This window comes from Apis cerana, linkage group LG7 (assembly GCF_029169275.1).
Source record: "Apis cerana isolate GH-2021 linkage group LG7, AcerK_1.0, whole genome shotgun sequence".
Lineage (NCBI taxonomy): Eukaryota > Metazoa > Arthropoda > Insecta > Hymenoptera > Apidae > Apis > Apis cerana.
In genome coordinates, this window is record NC_083858.1 from 13,381,566 (window position 1) to 13,397,257 (window position 15,692).

The 15,692-nt window shown below is 39.6% G+C and overlaps 3 protein-coding genes across 13 annotated transcripts in view; 2 read left to right on the forward strand and 1 right to left on the reverse strand.

Moving 5' to 3' along the window:
- The window catches only part of LOC108001543 (L-lactate dehydrogenase A chain-like), a 116,426-nt gene extending 103,655 nt beyond the window's left edge, over nucleotides 1-12,771 (forward strand). For 5 of the 6 annotated variants that reach the window (XM_062077402.1, XM_062077401.1, XM_062077404.1 and 2 more), the window contains 5 exons: nucleotides 1,841-1,958; nucleotides 2,026-2,199; nucleotides 2,273-2,446; nucleotides 2,519-2,760; nucleotides 2,848-3,131. In XM_062077402.1, the coding sequence (XP_061933386.1) occupies nucleotides 1,841-1,958; nucleotides 2,026-2,199; nucleotides 2,273-2,446; nucleotides 2,519-2,760; nucleotides 2,848-3,024 (885 nt within the window). In that variant the 3' untranslated portion in view covers nucleotides 3,025-3,131. Of the gene's footprint in view, nucleotides 1-1,840; nucleotides 1,959-2,025; nucleotides 2,200-2,272; nucleotides 2,447-2,518; nucleotides 2,761-2,847; nucleotides 3,132-11,867 lie in introns of those variants that run through there. The other variant, XM_062077405.1, reaches the window with a different exon arrangement.
- Nucleotides 1-15,692, reverse strand: part of LOC107999327 (TSC22 domain family protein 1-like) — a 266,961-nt gene that overhangs the window by 109,701 nt on the left and 141,568 nt on the right. The window lies entirely within an intron of this gene.
- LOC107999802 (L-lactate dehydrogenase) lies at nucleotides 12,239-15,631 on the forward strand. 2 transcript variants are annotated; one of them, XM_017059821.3, is made up of 5 exons: nucleotides 12,239-12,376; nucleotides 13,390-13,519; nucleotides 13,600-14,065; nucleotides 14,261-14,502; nucleotides 14,609-15,631. In XM_017059821.3, exons 1-5 carry the CDS (start codon nucleotides 12,372-12,374, stop codon nucleotides 14,771-14,773), a joined length of 1,008 nt encoding a protein of 335 aa, XP_016915310.1. In that variant the 5' UTR covers nucleotides 12,239-12,371; the 3' UTR covers nucleotides 14,774-15,631. The 2 variants fall into 2 exon arrangements, with proteins under 2 accessions (XP_016915310.1, XP_016915311.1); XM_017059822.3 differs by having other exon boundaries at nucleotides 12,284-12,300.

The window sequence follows — 15,692 nt, forward strand, 5'->3', positions numbered from 1 at the left end:
GTTGCAGCCCCCTCCTCGTGCAACCATTCGTACAACGTTCCTAATAACGGCCGCGTCGTTCCTCCTCCCCCTCGCGTTTGCTACTATTTCGGTCTGTCATCAAGATCCATAATTACGGTTCTAGGGACCGTAGAGATACCCGTTCGAACCCGCCGCGTTATAATATATTCTCCTCACGAGACAAAGTAACAAACTCCGTTGTTGGGACAGAGGTCTCCTTTACGAGGCATCGAACTCGTTAACCGTCACTCGAAATCTCGGAGGATGGACGAGGAGAAAAAAGGGAGGAGAAGAGGAGAGGAGGGGAGAGGAAAAAGGTGAAAGCGAAAAGGAGAATGCGAGAGAGGCGGTTGATCCCGGCTCGCTCGACAGATCGCATCAACGAGATGATCGCGGAGTACCATCTCCACGGTTTATCGTCCACCTTGCGAGCACGCTACGCCCAGCTCGGTCGGTAGTAGTACGTACCTGCTTAAGACTCTCGTCGTCTTCCTCCTCCTCCTCCTCCTCCTCCTCTTCTTCTTTTTCTTCTTGTTCTAGCCGCTGCTCGACTCGTTGTTACGCGTCATGTCTGTCGAGCCGCATTAAATCGTACAAACCATCTCTCGCGGGGACGACGGTGGTGACGGTGAAAAGCTTTATGCTCTCGTCCCGTCATTCGTTTCGCGAGCTACAAAAAGAGATCGAAAAATGCCGCGTCGATACTTAGTATAGGAAACGTCGGTTCGAGATGGAAAAGACTGGCGAAAAAAGATGGAGAAACTTTAACCGGTTTGAGAGGAAAAAAATTGGAAAGGCGATCGAACGGAAGAATAATAAAATTGGCGGATCGAGTGTCGCCAAAGCGAGAATAGAGGTAACTAGAGATCGCTCGCTTTTGCTCGATCGAGTGCAAATTACAGGACACGCGTCGTTTCGTTGATGACGTTCACTCGTCGTGCCTTTATTAAAAATCTCGTTACAAAATACACACGGCGGAGGGTATTTTTTTTCGAGTTAATTACGCCGGAGTCAATATCGTCGCGCGATACGTGTGGGTATTACACGAGAGTTGAGAAGGGGGGGAGAAACTTCATCAGCTGCGATATTATGCATGGTGCGGAAGTCATGCTTGATGAAGTATGGTGATTAAGCGGTGTACAATAACAGATTGGAAGCACAAGGGCGTAACGTAATATTATTAAGAAGCCGTTTCTGCTGGTAGCCGCGAGTTCGTCTTAACGCGTGAAAGTACCATCTGTCGGAGAAAAATGCGTCCATCTGGTGGCGCGTAGTTAGAAAGCTAGGAAAACTCCGTCCCACGTCGGCCGATATCCTGTTGCTCGACGAATTAGAGATTACGACGACGAAGAGAAATTACCGAGTTGAGAAAGAAAGAAAGAAAGGCGCGAGGACGATCGATGCCCGGGGTGTGGAGAAATTTCCACACGAAATTACAGGCTGTTAGACGATAGAGGAACATCGATTACCAACCGTAGGAAACGAGATTTTGACAAATAATCGTAATCGCCCCGGGGATTGGCCGATCGATTATATCGGCCCCGTTCCTTTTACGTTCCAAGCCTGCTTCTTAATATCTCTCTCCCATTCGCCGGGGCACGAACAAAGCGCCCGTTCTCCTTTTCTTATTATTTTGCTCGAGCGTTGGATCGAGTCGTGGGATCGCGCAAAATCGCCGAGGAATAATTATCGCCGGCCGAGTGAAAAAAATCGTGGAATTCGCGTTACGCGAGGCGATCAGATCCTAACGATCGTTCGCATTAAGGGATCGATCGCGGGGGTCCCTTCGGCCACTTCCCTCCCCCTGCCCCGGTTAATTACTCCCTTTACGACGTTGCAGCGACTCGCCTCCGAGCTGGTGTTCATAGACGTGAACGAGGAACTGGCGAAAGCAGAGGCGGAAGACATCAGCCATGGCGCGGCATTCCTCGGCAACCCGAAGATCATTGGCACCAAAGGTACGAACGAAAATAAATATTTCTTTTATTCCGTTTTGGAGAATGGAGAGATATACCGTTTTCCCAGATTATTCGTTGGCCAGAGACGCGACGGTGTGCGTGATCACGATCGGAGATAGATCGACGAACGAGCAAGATCCGAGCACTTTGTTGGAGCAAAATTTGAACATCTTCAAAGACGTTATACCCAAAGTGTGCAAGTACGCGCCGAACAGTATACTTTTGATCGTGACCGCTCCAGGTACGCTTCTTTTCCGTTTATTTATTCTTCTTTCTCGCACGAAAGTGACGCGCGTAACGACGTGTCGTTTCAGTCGACATTCTGTCGTACGCGGCCATGAAGCTCTCGGGCTTCCCACCGCACCGCGTCGTGGGACTGGGCACGTTTTTGGACAGCTGTAGGTTTCAATACTTCATCGCGCAGAAGCTTGGAATTTCGGCGAGCTCGGTGCAGGCCTCCGTAATTTGCGAGAACGGACCCACGTCTGGTGAATAAGCCGTCGTTATTATCGTCCTCTTGGAAAATTTACGAAATACGTTAAACGTTAAAAATTGAACAGTGCCGATCTGGTCTGCCGTGACGGTGATGGGAATCAAGCTGAAGGACATAAACAAAGACATCGGTACCAAAGCGGACCCGGAATCTTGGGGCGAGCTGCACGCGAAAGTAATCGATTGCGACAACGATCTTATCTCGAGGAAAGGGTATCGGTGCTGGGGCATGGGTATCTGCGCCGCCGAGGTTGTCGACGCCATCGTACGAAATACTTGTATCTGCGTCACGGTTTCCACCTACTTGAAGGTAAGCGAATTAATTAACGCGTCTCCTTTTCTTTCCTCTTCTTTTCCATTCCATTTGACATTCGCCATCGGCATTGTTTGTGACCAGGGTTGTCGACACGGCCTCGAGAAAGACGTTTACATGTCCCTGCCCTGCATAGTAGGTAGAAACGGCATAGAGACGCTTCTTCGTCACCCGTACACACCGGAGGAGCAAGAACTCACGGAGACGTCGTGTCGAACTATCTTCGAGACTCAAAAATCGATTCTCAATAGTTTGGAATAAGTTCCTTCTTTTTCTTCTATCGAGAATATTTCAAATTTCACGCATTTCCTCAGCTTTTATGTGAAAAATTAGAAAGTTGATGCGAATAAAATTGAAACAAAATTAAAGATGGAGCTTTTACTTTTTCTTTTTATTCCATATCTCTCTCTTCATTCGATGAATAGAACAAGCGTTCGATCCATTCCAAGTCGAGAAAAGACTCTATAATCGATCCTCCGTGATGAAACGCTATTACAAATATAACGAAAACAACGTCGTAAGATCCTCGATAGCCGAGCTTTTCCCCCCTTTCTTCGACCTATCCCTCCGATAAAGTCGTTCTCCTTCGTGTACAATAACGAATCCGACAACGGTTCCTACTTAAGCCACGGATGGCCAGAAAAAGAAATTTATTCATGGAATTCGGCGAGGCACCGTGTATAAGGTTCGGTACGAAATAATCGGCCGGTGATTCATTACCGCGATTACGGAGTCGAAATTTCGTCGAGCAACCGGCTAACTAAGGTGGAAAAAGCGCGTGAAACGGAGCCGGGCTTGGATACCCGCTGCTTTTAATGGCCCCCTCCTACTCCTTCCCCTCGTTTCGGCCTGTAACCGCGACCCGTTGTCGTCGCGACGACCAACCACCGGCCAATTCTTTTCGTCGTTCTCTCGCGCGACAGGAGCGCGGTGATTCATTATCCATGCTAACGAATGTGCGTTGCGACAGAGAGACGCAGAGAGAGAGAGAGAGGGGTTTCCTGCGGCTGGAAGCCACGCTAATAACGACAACGTCTTCATCTTCTCGAGCCTTCTTCTCTCGACCGAGCCCCATTTTTCTCTATTATCTCGATCACGCGTCACGCGTAATTTATATCGCGCTAACCGATTACGGATCTAGTACGCGCGAATAATAACGAGCTTCGGATCGAGCTTGTTCGAGCCCGTCCACGTTTTCCTTTCGTCTCGTTTCGTTCCTTCTTTCGCGTATTTTCGTCAAACCAGACTCGAGAACCAATACAAATGAAAAATTCTCCGAGAGGATGATGAAACGCGGAACAAGCGAAGAAGAGGGAGGAAACGTCGCGGTAGGTAACCGCTACTAATTACCCTACTTTTTATTTCGTCCCTGCGCGAACGAGTTTAAAAAAAGAAAGAAAGAAGACCCCGTGCGATATCCGATCGTTCACGCAACGTTCTCGTACGCGCTCTTAAAGCACTCGCTCGAGGCTGGTGAAACCGATGCACGGTGGACGAGGGGTCCCTTGATTGAGTTACGATTTAATTAGTCCGCGCGGCCAATCGGTAATTAAGATATCTGCTAATCAACGGACCCGTATTCCTCTCCCCGGAGGATCCTCCAGGAGGGGAGAGGGAAGGGAGTGCCTCCTCGCCCCGACCGCTTCCATCTTCCTCCGACTTTCTTGCTCCCCTCGCTTCTTCTCCCTCGCTTTTTACCACCTTATCCGTCCTGATTCCCGGTTCACCAGCGGGGCCGTGAATCAATCGACCAGGCCTTCCACGCGCGTCACTGATCCTCCGAACGGGGGAGCGGGTCGGGCAACGAGTGGAAGGTAAGGAAGATCTCGTTCTCGTTGGTACGGAATAAATTTGGCAGCTTTCTTCCCTCCGTTTTCCTTTCCTTTCATTTCCACGCGGATCCACGGATCGATGGAGAGAGATAAGATTGGAGAAATTGGTCGATGCGAAAAAATTATTCACCGCCGATGGAAAATAATCCGACACACGTCACTTGGAACGAAATAGGATACGTCAAGGTTTCGGATAGACGATATCTGCTCGGATTCCTGCTATGTCGGATTCTTGCTTTCTGTCGTTACCTCATCAAATACACACCATGCAACGAATATTGTATAATTAAACGTTTGATACGTTTCGAATTGTCTCGATTTTAGGAAACTTAACTCTCTATGAATAAACTGCGATTCGCTTCGGATCGCGAGAACGATGGGACGGAAGAGGTTGTTGAAAAAAATCTTCATAACCGCGGCATCTATCGGATAGAAGGGGAATCAATTACCAGAGATGACTAGGGAAACCTTTCCCCCCTCTTTCGTTTCTTTCCTTCACAGCTTCCTTGGACGTTCGCTCTTATCGAGGCACTCGTAGAATTCGAAAATTGTTGATCCAGTTAGGCAGCTGAACGTGGAATAGCGATCTGGATTCGGTGGTTTCCATCGAGCGCGAGATTAAACGTCGCATATCGCGAGATAACGTTGATTGTAATTAATAGCCCTGTATCCGGTTAATTGTCGAGCGAAGATTAATGGGAGAAAATCACGCCAATACCGTCCAATTGTCCGAAACTGTCCCGATCCGCAAAAACTCGTTCCTCGTCGCACTCGTCCGCGCGATAAAACGGAACGAGCACGCGGAAAATTATTCTCGGCCGCGATATTTCTTCATCCGGGCACAAACGATTCTCTCTGAACCGCGAGATTAATTAAGATTTATAGATCGAACCTTTTCGTATCGTATCGAGTGGTTAAACAGATTCGCACCTCCTCCCCTCGAATCCAACTAAAAACACGACGATACCTCTGCATCGATATATCAGGTATAATAAAAAAAACAAAAAATCTTTCTTTTCGATCGTGTAAAACGATTCCACGATTCAAATATCTAATATCTTTATAAATATACGATCCGATTTATTTAATCGCAGAATCGTATCGCGTGAAATAGCATATCGAACGTAATCGATCTGGATTTGTAGGATCGTACAATCCCTTGGCAACTGTTTGGAAAAGAATAAAAGAAAAGATTAATCGAATTCTTACGGATATACACGTCCGCAAATGTAATTATCTATACGGCAATAATGTATCGTAGGTACGAGATGAACGCATCCCTATAATATGATACGTGACCGTGTTTGGAGTCGGGTCGTGACCTCTGCGGATCCATCGAAATCGCAGAAAAAGATTAAAATCGATCGCGAATATAATCGTTCGATGGGGAAAAATGTTTCTCTATACCTTAACCTTTAACCGATGAAGAAACGCGAAAGTGGAGTTGATTCAATTTTTTACCCTTTTATCTTCGTCGTGTTATTGAACTTTACAACGACGGACAAAAACCTATTGCTAAAGTCTCAAGGTTAAATATCTACGTAACGAGATAACGTAGGACGATAATCACGTTTTTCGAGATCTATTCCTTGCTGGTTCGAATCGAAGTTCAACGATAACTAGTTTTCACAATACAGAAATTGCAGAACACGCTTTCGTTTCCAACGATTCCACTTCATCGAATTGCTCGTAATCGTACTTCGATATTTCTTCATTAAAACAAATCTGTCGAAATCCCCTCGTTTTTTCAATTACCAAATCTGTATCTCGTGTCTCAACTCGGTATCTCGCTCCTGCGAGTGTATCTCTTTCCATCGGTTGATCGATAACGTTCCCATAAATAAATACCTTTTCCTTCACTCGATTATCGTATTTTATTAATTCGACGTGGAACAACAATGTTTATAACCACTCGTGACTCGCATGCTCGCGAAATTACCGTCTCCGAGGTCAATTGCGGCAAAGATGATAAGGTTAGGGGTAGTAATTCGAATAATTTCTTACCGCGATACCGATGCATACGTGGCTATTCACTGCGCGATTGATTCATTACAGGATTCTAGATTATCGATCGCGGACGGTCCGATCCCGCCTTACCGACGGTACAACGCAGAGAACGTACGTGCAATGGGTCGCGAAAAATTCCGGATTCCAGTTCGCGCGTCGATTATATCCCGATTTCAGATTTACGAGCGAGAGAACTCGTCCCACCGGCATTTATTTATAGTTACGGGGGGGAATCACTTGTCGAGTTCACCGAGTTCGGCCACTTATTCTCTTCCAGAGTTCCTCCTAGTTCTTTATTTTTTTGCACGCGTGAATGCATCTTTTAACGCTGCGGTTCACCGGCCTACGACCACCCGCGTATAATGGATGAACGTAACGTGGAAGGTAATAAGGTAATAAGGTTGCAAGTGTTGTACGTAATTTATACGTAATCGCGTTTATTTTACTCTCGTCGATATTAAATCGAGTTGCAAAACGTTAAAATTATTCGATCCTGCGGCGATTCAGTTATGAAATTAAATTTTTCATCTATCAAAATGTTTTTCACGTATTTTGAAATATCGAATTGAAAAAAAGTAACAAATTACTTAATCTTCGAGCGATTCTCTTATCGAAATAAATAATTATCCGCAGCTCGATTTTATTACATTAAATTGAATAAGAAAAATGTAAGAATCGTCCATTCGTCGATATATATATACGTTAATTGATATATTTCAATAATTAAAATTATTGAAAGATTTCATTATCGAAATAAATATTCCAAAGTTTTTAAAGAAGATTCAAAGAAGATTCATTGGTCAAGTTTATTGTCACAAAAAAAAAAAGAATATCATAATTTCGTTAATTAATTTCGTTAAAATTAAATTCGTTTCGCAATAAGAAGAAATTTTCGAATGGATTTTTTTACTTTTTTAAAAATTTAAAGATCGGATAAACTCGGTATAGAAGTAATAATTCAAATAAAAATTCGCTTCGGTAAATTTATCAACACGTGTGCGCACGAAAATATTCTCAGAGGCAATCCGGATCTCTCGACAAAAACGTAACATTGTACGATCTCCGCCCAAGTTGTTCAGCGAGAGATTATACGCAGGAGTAATTTGTATTTGCCCTTTTAAAATTGAAACGGCCGCTTCTTTTTTCTCTCCTTTCCCTTGTTCGCTCGTTCCCCGTTGCGGCGATCGCGAAATGAACGGTTGCGAGGTATCCGGTGGCAAGCATTTGCACAGTGTTCGAAAAAAAAAAAAAATTTTACAATTTGTTCGACGCGGCACGCAATTAATCGAGATCTCGCCGGTTCGACGGATCGAGATGTAATTAGCAACCGCTGAATCCGGCGAGATTTACAAAGTCCGATTTTCGACTCGGCCTTATAGCAGCGATGTAGCAGCAGTTCGAGAAGAAAAAAAATATTCGTATTATTTCTTCGAATCTGAGTTTAATCGGATGATTGGTTTCGCGCAATCGATTGATTTATCGCGATTCAACGAATGTACGGAAATCATACACGGATTTTCTATTAATTGGCTCTTAACGTCACGTTGTAATATATAAATACGATAAAATGTAACGATTGAAATTATCATCGATTGGAAGGATTTTGTTTCGAAAACTACGCTATTTTCTAAGAGATGATTAAAGAATTGTTCGAAAGAAAATATCATAAAACGATGAAAAATGAGATTACCGAATTGCTTAGAAAGAAGATAAACTATATTTAAAGATATTTAGATGTAATAATTTGAATTTGAAAGAGATAAAAACTTTTTACGAGGAACAGTCTTAACTTAAAGATCACGATCTTTTGATTGCGGATTAATGTTGAGCCTCGACGATCGATAGCCGTAGGGGAAAAGACAATTAGACGAAGGTAATATCGTGAGATTATATACGTTCGCATAGATGATCTGTATGATAATTTTACGAGAATCTTGATATCGAGATTTCGTTTCTCCCTAGTGAACCAAGTTAAAATTATACTTATGCGTATTCTTTGAAAAAATTATTCTCGTCTATCCTAATTTTTTTTGCAAATTAATCCATTATATTTTCATGTATAATCTCTTTAAAGGAATTTATTTATTAATTACGATTAATTACAAGTCAATTGTTGGTATTTAAAAAACATTACATCGCCTTTGTCGTAGTGGATGATAGATGCACGATGATGCAATTTTAATATATCATTAAGAAAGTTGATGTTTAACTACGAATTTTATGGCAAAGTTAAACGTATAATAATCAAACGATGTATTGTTCACAAATTGACTAACCTTTATTATTTTAAAAATCAATAAAAATTCCCACTAAATTAGTTTCTTACTCGATTATCATCATATTACATTCGTAATAAATTCCTAGTAATTAAATAAATGAATTTTAAATAGCTTCGCAATTTTATTAGCAGTTTTCTTTATTAAAAATAGTTTCGAACAAATGGGAATTATTGAAAAATTCAACAAATTTACGCCTTCCTACGTAACTTCAAGCATCAGTATTTTCATTGTTGAGAAATTTTTCCAAATAATCGGCATAATGATCGAGATGGAGTCAAATCATTGAACCGTGTTCAAGGTCGATCGATCGATCGAGCGCAGCCGGCAATGAAAAGCCAAGTATCTCTAAAAGTGAAAGGAAAAGGAAGGAAAACCGCATTTGTAAATCGGAACAAATCTATCTAAGGAGTTGAATCCCTTTGATAATCATAACCTAGTAAACCTGTTCCTTACGATTAGAAACCGGAAAAGAGGGGAGGGGAAGCAGGTCAGAAAATGAGGGAATGAAGAAGATAGAAGGGACGATTGGTGAGAACTTTAGAGAACTGTATTTTCGATCTTTCCAACGGCAAATATAAAAGCGTCGAATAAATTTTAATTGTATTTCACATATCTCGAATTACCTTTTTAAAAATATGTCGATTTGTAAACATCGATCATAATTCTCCCACTACAGCTTTTTCTTTTGTAAATACATCGGATGATTAAACAAAATATATTTTCTAATTATTTAAAGAATTCTAATTACTTTCAAACAATCTTAATTAGTTATAAACCACTTTCAAGAATAATATATGTATATTACGCTATAATCTATTATTATTATTAATCGCTTTATCCAATTTCGTGCACCTTTTTTTACAGTTATGATAATATCGTATCTCCAATTATCCCTACCTACTCGATTATATCTATGGGCCATCGCTTGATACAAGGATTATGCAACTTATGCGCCGTTTGATGACATAACAGTTATGCATTGCCAATTTAACTTTCACGCTGTAAAAAAAAAAAGAATAAATAAAAATACCAAGCACGTGAAGCAAATTCAAAAGCTCGGCTTTTCTATTAAATTTCTCTTCGGTTTACTCGTAGTCTGTATAGAGGGAACGAAACGCGCGAGCTATGGCGATATAAATGGTTGTAATTATGGGATGGCGGCTCCGTTATTCAGAGAGCGTCAATTTCATCCACGAGCACTTTTTTTCCCCTCCTTTCAATGCCAAGCGTATAAAGGGCAATTGCAAAAACGCAATATCTTTGTGTAATAACCTTTCATCCCGTCTACTTCCGATTAAATTACGATAAAACGTGGAAAAAATTGAAGGTCTGAGATAAAAAAAAAACCGACTTAATATAAACAAACTAGGAAACGTGAACGAGATATTACACATTTTATATTTTTTTAAGGATATAGTAAACTTCCTCTTACTAGGATTTTCCTCTAACGAGTATTGTAAAAATAAATTTTGACTTCTTTTTATATAAAAGTATTTACACGTGCACGTGTATACGTGCTTGATAGAACGGACAAACAATACGTCATTTTTAAAAAGATATATATTTAAAAATTGCATCTAATTCAAACAATCTCGCGTTTTCTCGTCGATTAACATACGTACATTAGGTTTATACGCGAGGAGAAAAAGGAGAATGACCGCAAGAGGAAAAGAGTAGGATGATGAAGAGGTGTCTGCGATCACGTAGAACCATAGTTTCGTTGCGTCATTCTCGAATGCATTTGTCGCGATATTCCTGAATTATGATTCAGCCGAAATATCATTTGTTACCGGGAAGTTAGCGCCGTGAAATACGTCGTCGATAGCGAGCTGCTATCGACGAGATTATTGCGTCAGATAATATTGAATAAAATTTCGATAATATAATTGAATTTTTTTTTTATCAATCAATTACAATGTATTGTACTTTCTTCAAATTCGTTCATATATATATATATAAACTTTCTATTGTTTGTTGAAGAAAGAAATGTATTTTTTCTTTTTTTTTTTTTTATTATACATCGAATGTATCGAATATAAACATATTGGGGGGAAAAAAATGAAAGTATGAAACAAAAGCTAAATGCATGCAATGTCGTTGCAGATTTGCAACGATAATTTGGTATCTTTTTTCTTGATAGCACACAAACGTGTGCATCGCATCATTGAAATATAAATCCGAATCATATAACCGTTCGTACATCTGTAAAAATTTAAAAGTCATTCGTTTGAATTGGATCTAATTTCGCAGATGAATCGAAGTTGAAAATATCGATCGACAATTTTTCTCCTTTTTTTCGGAAGTTCCTTTGATGTAGAGGTTATCCGATACGATTGAGTAATGGTCATTTAATTCAACTGGTATGTAAATTCCACACCGATTAAGACTATATCATAATCTTTCGAAAATGATATCACTCTTTGCATTATTTATTTAACGGACAATGATAAAGAGTGAAAAAAAAAAAAAAAATTAAAAATTTCTGTTGCATGAATCACGCACACAGATGATACGAAATTAAATTAAACTAATTAATTCGTTTGATATCACGATCCATATATATATACGTGTGTGTATATATATATAAGAATATAGGATATAAATCTTCATATATAAGAATCGTTTTTACAAATTTTATACAAATTTTAACAAAAATCATAATATCCAAAAAACGAGTTTTCTCTTATTCAAATAAAAAAGGAAAAAAAAATTGAAGAAAAAATTAACGATTTGGAATAGTCTTAAAATGCCTTCTTTCGTTAAAAATTTAATAAATCGATAAAAGAATTTAAAAAAAAAAGGAAATTAATTCCCTTGTTAAAATATCAGAAAATCGATTGAGTAAGATAGGATAAATTTAACGCGATCGAAATAAAATGATCGTATCCAGCGTTTAGCTAGCATTCCACGAACCCCGATGTATTGGAATGTATTTTTAGTCTCGGTGAAAACGAAACTCATCCTGCGGGCTGATTTTTGTTGACAGGCACAGTGGGGATCGAAAAGAAAGTACAGCACAGATCGATAAACGTTCTTTATTTCACGGAAGGGAACGCACGTTGCGTCATTTTACGCGTGCGCAACAATCGTACCTCGTAGTTTCGAAAATGTATGCCACGACGTACGTGCTTCGCCGTGCATCACCACCCAGGTTATGTATTACCGATTATGGATTTGAAATAACGTCCATGCGGCATGTGTACAAGTATTATCGACACGTGATATGGGGTCATGGTGAAAATTTGTCGGAAAACCGCACGCAGATTTTATCGTTCCGGCAATACTTGGCCAAATCCCCGATTTTGCCAGACCCCAATACGTCGACCGAAGTCTATGGGAGGTATAAAAAGCGGGGACAAGGTCACCTTAGCAAACAGAAGGCTGGGAGCAGTCGCACGGAACGGAAGAAAGAACGGCTGGTAAACCGTCCAAATAAATTTGGTGTTTGCTTCATTCTCTTTCTTTGCTTTGTATCTTTCTTAAAGCAATCATGAGGTTAGTGTACATACGTTTATTTATTTATTTTTTTTTTATTACAATCACGTCGCGATTCCAATTACATTATTCGACAGAATCGTTCTTCGTAGATCGACGATCGTTCGAAACCGTAAGTGTGTACAAACGCGACGTATAAGGACGAACCGTGTTAAGCTGTATGTGGAATACCCATAGAAGAAACTAGGTCAAGATGCAATTACGAGAATTATTCGATTCGATGGTGTCCATTTAAGAAATTTTAACCTCATCTTGCTAATGTTTTCTTTCGGTGATGGCTATTCAAATCTTTCCACTCTGTTCTTTCCTCTGCAGTTTGAATTTGAATTTGATTTGAATTTGAATAGTTGCTTTGTACGTAATCTGCGCTCTTGCACCGTATCTATCGAACACCGTACTGCTAGTGGCATCTTACGAGCTTGCGTATTACTCCTACATTACTATATTATTAACGTATACGAGCGTAGCACGATCAAGTAATATAATTTTACAAACTAGCGAAATTTTCGCTTCTTAATTTTTCCGAATTAATTTTAAACCGAAAAAAAGTTGCAAAAAATTTTCATTTCTGGTTTGTTTAATATAACAGTAGATAGTAACGATGTTTCTTCTTTCTTTCTATCCTTTCACTTTATGATTTATGTATATATATTGTCGTTATTCTTTTATTCTCTTTCATTCTCTTATTCTCCTTCTGTCGAATAACTAAACTTACTTATAAATTCCGAGAACAAAAAGCACACGGAAACTTATCTGGATCTTCGTGGAATATTTCGAAAAATTCATAAGTAAAAGAAGAAATATGAAAAATTATCGCGAAATTATGTAAAAAAATATGTTTTAAAGAACCGTGTTAAAACATATTTGTATAATTATAAAAAATCGAATTTTTTCTCCGTGACCTTTTTGACCTTTCCCGACGAAAATAGTTAAATACGCAAAACAGTTAAACGTATTTAGAGACGAGTGAAACAAAATGCTTAAACTAAACGATCCTATTCAACTGTTTATAGAATAATGGCAACGTTGAGAAATAAACTGTTAAACACAGTTATGGACCCTGTTCCTACGAGTACGCACAAAGTCACCGTGGTCGGTGTAGGTAACGTCGGTATGGCTTGTACCATCAGTCTTTTGGCAAAAGTAAGTTTTCCATTTTCCTCCTTATATATTATAAATTGAAAAATCTCATTCGTCGTAATATTTTCCGCATATTATCGCAGAATATTTCGAGCGATTTGGCGCTGGTCGATATGGTGGAAGACAAACTGAAGGGAGAGATGTTGGATCTACAGCACGGTAGTGCGTTCTTGAGGAACGCGAAAATCAACGCGAGCACGGATTATTCCATAACGGCGAATTCGAGCGTGTGCATAGTGACCGCCGGCGCTCGTCAAAAGGAAGGCGAGACGAGGCTCGATCTTGTTCAAAGAAATACGGATATCTTCAAAAAGATTATTCCCGAGTTGGTGAAATACAGCCCGAACACGATCCTTCTCATCGTCTCGAATCCGGTCGACATTCTCACCTACGTTGCGTGGAAACTTTCCGGTCTTCCAAAAAATCAAGTGATCGGAAGTGGCACCAATCTGGACTCGGCCCGATTCCGCTTCCTCTTGTCGGAGAAATTGAAAGTCGCCCCTACATCGTGCCACGGTTGGATGATCGGGGAGCACGGAGACACGTGTGGTACGTTGATACGCGTCTATTTCAAAATCGATTTTTCCCTAATATACGACTGATCCGTCGTCCGTGATAAGGGAACGCGCGAAATCGAGTCGTTATCACGGAAAATTTGTTTAATTGCACGCGAGCCACGAGTGGAACGCGCGTGTACGCGATCGCTCGTTTCTAATCTCAGATATGTTTACACGTTCTGTTCAGTGCCGGTATGGTCGGGAGTGAACATCGCTGGAGTGAGATTGCGCGATCTGGACGAAACTGTTGGCACGGAAGATGACAAGGAAAATTGGAACGAGATATATAAAAAGGTCATTGGATCCGCTTACGAAGTTATCAAGCTAAAGGGTTACACATCGTGGGCCATTGGCCTGAGCGCTGCCCAAATCGTCTCCTCCATATTGCGAAACTCGCAACAAGTTCACGCCGTAGCCACTCTGGTTACCGTAAGTCGATAACTCTTACACAAACTTAGCGCGTGACAGAGGATTACAAAATAACGACGTCTAGACGTTTTAATCAATGCGAATATGACACGATGCTTTTTTTCAGGGTATACATGGAATCAAAGATGACGTGTTCCTGTCTTTGCCCTGTTCGTTGGGTGAAAACGGTGTCAACACCATTATCCAACAAAGCTTAACGGAGGAGGAGACGTACCTTTTGCAAAAATCGGCTCAGACGATATACGAAGTCCAAAAAGATTTGAAATTATAAGTAATTCGCGTCTCGTGTATTTTATGCGTGAATAACATGTTCTCACTAAATGGAATCCGTTCATCGTTCGTTGATTCAATTTTGCGCGTGTTTATACGTACGAACTATTGTTTTTTAAAAACACCTTTTGTCTCTACATTACATTCACTACTTGTTTTAACTTATTTGCAAGTTAACGAGTAGATTTTTTTTAAAATTTATTTATAAACTGCGTGATCGATATTTAAAAATGTTGTATTAAAAAGAATATTTAAATTTTATAATAATAATAATATTAAATATTTTCTATAATACACACATACAAACACACACATACACACACCACACAAATACACGTACACATTATATATATATATAGAACAAAAAATTCATTTTGAGTGTTATATTGTTATTGCAATAATAAGCATGATTTTTTATATATATAAAAAAATGTGTAAGTTCCTTGATCATAAAGTATTACCATATATCGCTGAATATTCTACATTATTTTACATTACTCGTGAAAAAATTCTATCGAATCTACTTAATTTAATTCTATACATGATTATATTTTATATATATTATATATGTTATATGACGTAATAGTTACACTATGTATGTAGTATATATGATTTGACGTTAGATAAGGTATATTTAATCGATATAAATCGAAATACAAGCATGTACGTAAACGATTATCAATCACGATACATATAGAAGAAGAATTTGTAAGAAAAATTTAAATTCATTCGTAACATCAACGTTCGTCGCAATTTGTCGAGAATATCGAGCGAATTTCGTCAACTACCTCGCAAAATACCACAAACTGTCTTGTGTATTTATATCAATGTTTCAATAAATTAATAATACTATTCAAAACGGTGATAAATTTATATTTTCGAATCTATTTGATAAAAATTACATTCTATTATCTTCTTAT

Excerpts from the sequence above, each read along its gene's own strand:
- LOC107999802 (XM_017059821.3), top strand. Across the intron at positions 13,520-13,599 it reads CCATCAGTCTTTTGGCAAAA|AATATTTCGAGCGATTTGGC; the intron begins GTAAGTTTTCCA and ends ATATTATCGCAG. Across the intron at positions 14,066-14,260 it reads GGAGCACGGAGACACGTGTG|TGCCGGTATGGTCGGGAGTG; the intron begins GTACGTTGATAC and ends CGTTCTGTTCAG.